This window comes from Scylla paramamosain, chromosome 39 (assembly GCF_035594125.1).
Source record: "Scylla paramamosain isolate STU-SP2022 chromosome 39, ASM3559412v1, whole genome shotgun sequence".
Lineage (NCBI taxonomy): Eukaryota > Metazoa > Arthropoda > Malacostraca > Decapoda > Portunidae > Scylla > Scylla paramamosain.
This window is the reverse complement of record NC_087189.1, coordinates 12,892,382-12,893,567: the sequence shown is the minus strand read 5'-3', so window position 1 is coordinate 12,893,567 and position 1,186 is coordinate 12,892,382. Positions and strand designations below refer to the sequence as shown.

Below are 1,186 nucleotides of genomic sequence, written 5' to 3'. Positions count from 1 at the left end.
TACATAGATAGATAGATAGATAGATAGATAGATAGATAGATACATAGATCAATAAATAGATAAATAGTCCAGTCCATATTTTTAGTTCACAAAAGTACATATTATAACTTTCTACATAATTAAAGTTATGAAAGAATTAAAATGTATGCCATCTTTTTAACGCAATGTTGACTCATGGCTTTGTACAAATAAATTCTTGATTTTATGTCATTAGTATCATTGGCTAAAGCATTATTAAATTCATGACTATTAAAAATGACTTGTTTATAGACAGATATAGAAAGAAAGAAAAAGAAAGAAAAAGAAAGAGACACAGACAGATGGACAGATACAAAGACAGACAGACAGACTGATGGGCGAATGAATGAATGCACGAATAAACACAAAATGAAGAAAGAGGAACAAAAATAAAGGACTAACACAAGTAAACTACAAACACACAAAAGAAAATCACAACAAAACAAATAACAGAATCAACACAAACTCTCACTTAACCTAACGAGTCTCCACGCCATCATGTAAACCACGCCATCATGTAAACCACGCCATCATGTAAACCACGCCATCATGTAAACCACGCCATCATGTAAACCACGCCATCATGTAAACCACGCCATCATGTAAACCACGCCATCATGTAAACCACGCCATCATGTAAACCACGCCATCATGTAAACCACGCCATCCTGTAAACCACGCTATCATGTAAACCACTCCATCATGTAAACCCCAGTTTCATTTAACATCACCCAATATTTTTTTTTTTTTCCACATAAAAATTACAAGTAGGACTAACAGTCGAATCAGCATTGTTACGTTAAACTGATTGACTTACTTTGCATCAAACAAAGAATTAAGTTCATTAAACTTCCTAATTACATTAATTGTTATTATCATCAACAAAAAGACCTTGCTTTCTTCTTTTATGCATTTGAATATTTTTGTTGTAAGAGATGGCAATGACTGACTGGTGCCCGACTTGCTGCACAACCAGTGCAGGACCAGTACACTCAGTGCAGGACCAGTACAGGACCAGTACACTCAGTACAGGACCAGTACACTCAGTGCAGGACCAGTACAGGACCAGTACACTCAGTACAGGACCAGTACACTCAGTGCAGGACCAGTACAGGACCAGTACACTCAGTACAGGACCAGTACACTCAGTGCAGGACCAGTACAGGAC

The 1,186-nt window shown here is 36.8% G+C and overlaps 1 protein-coding gene across 1 annotated transcript in view; it reads left to right on the top strand.

Annotated features, from left to right (window-relative positions):
* The first annotated feature begins 959 nt into the window (after positions 1-959).
* The window catches only part of LOC135092318 (mucin-1-like), a 1,158-nt gene continuing 931 nt past the window's right edge, over positions 960-1,186 (top strand). Inside the window, exon 1 of the mRNA XM_063990771.1 lies at positions 960-1,186. This exon is cut by the window's right edge and continues 931 nt beyond it. Coding sequence (XP_063846841.1) covers positions 960-1,186 — 227 coding nt within the window.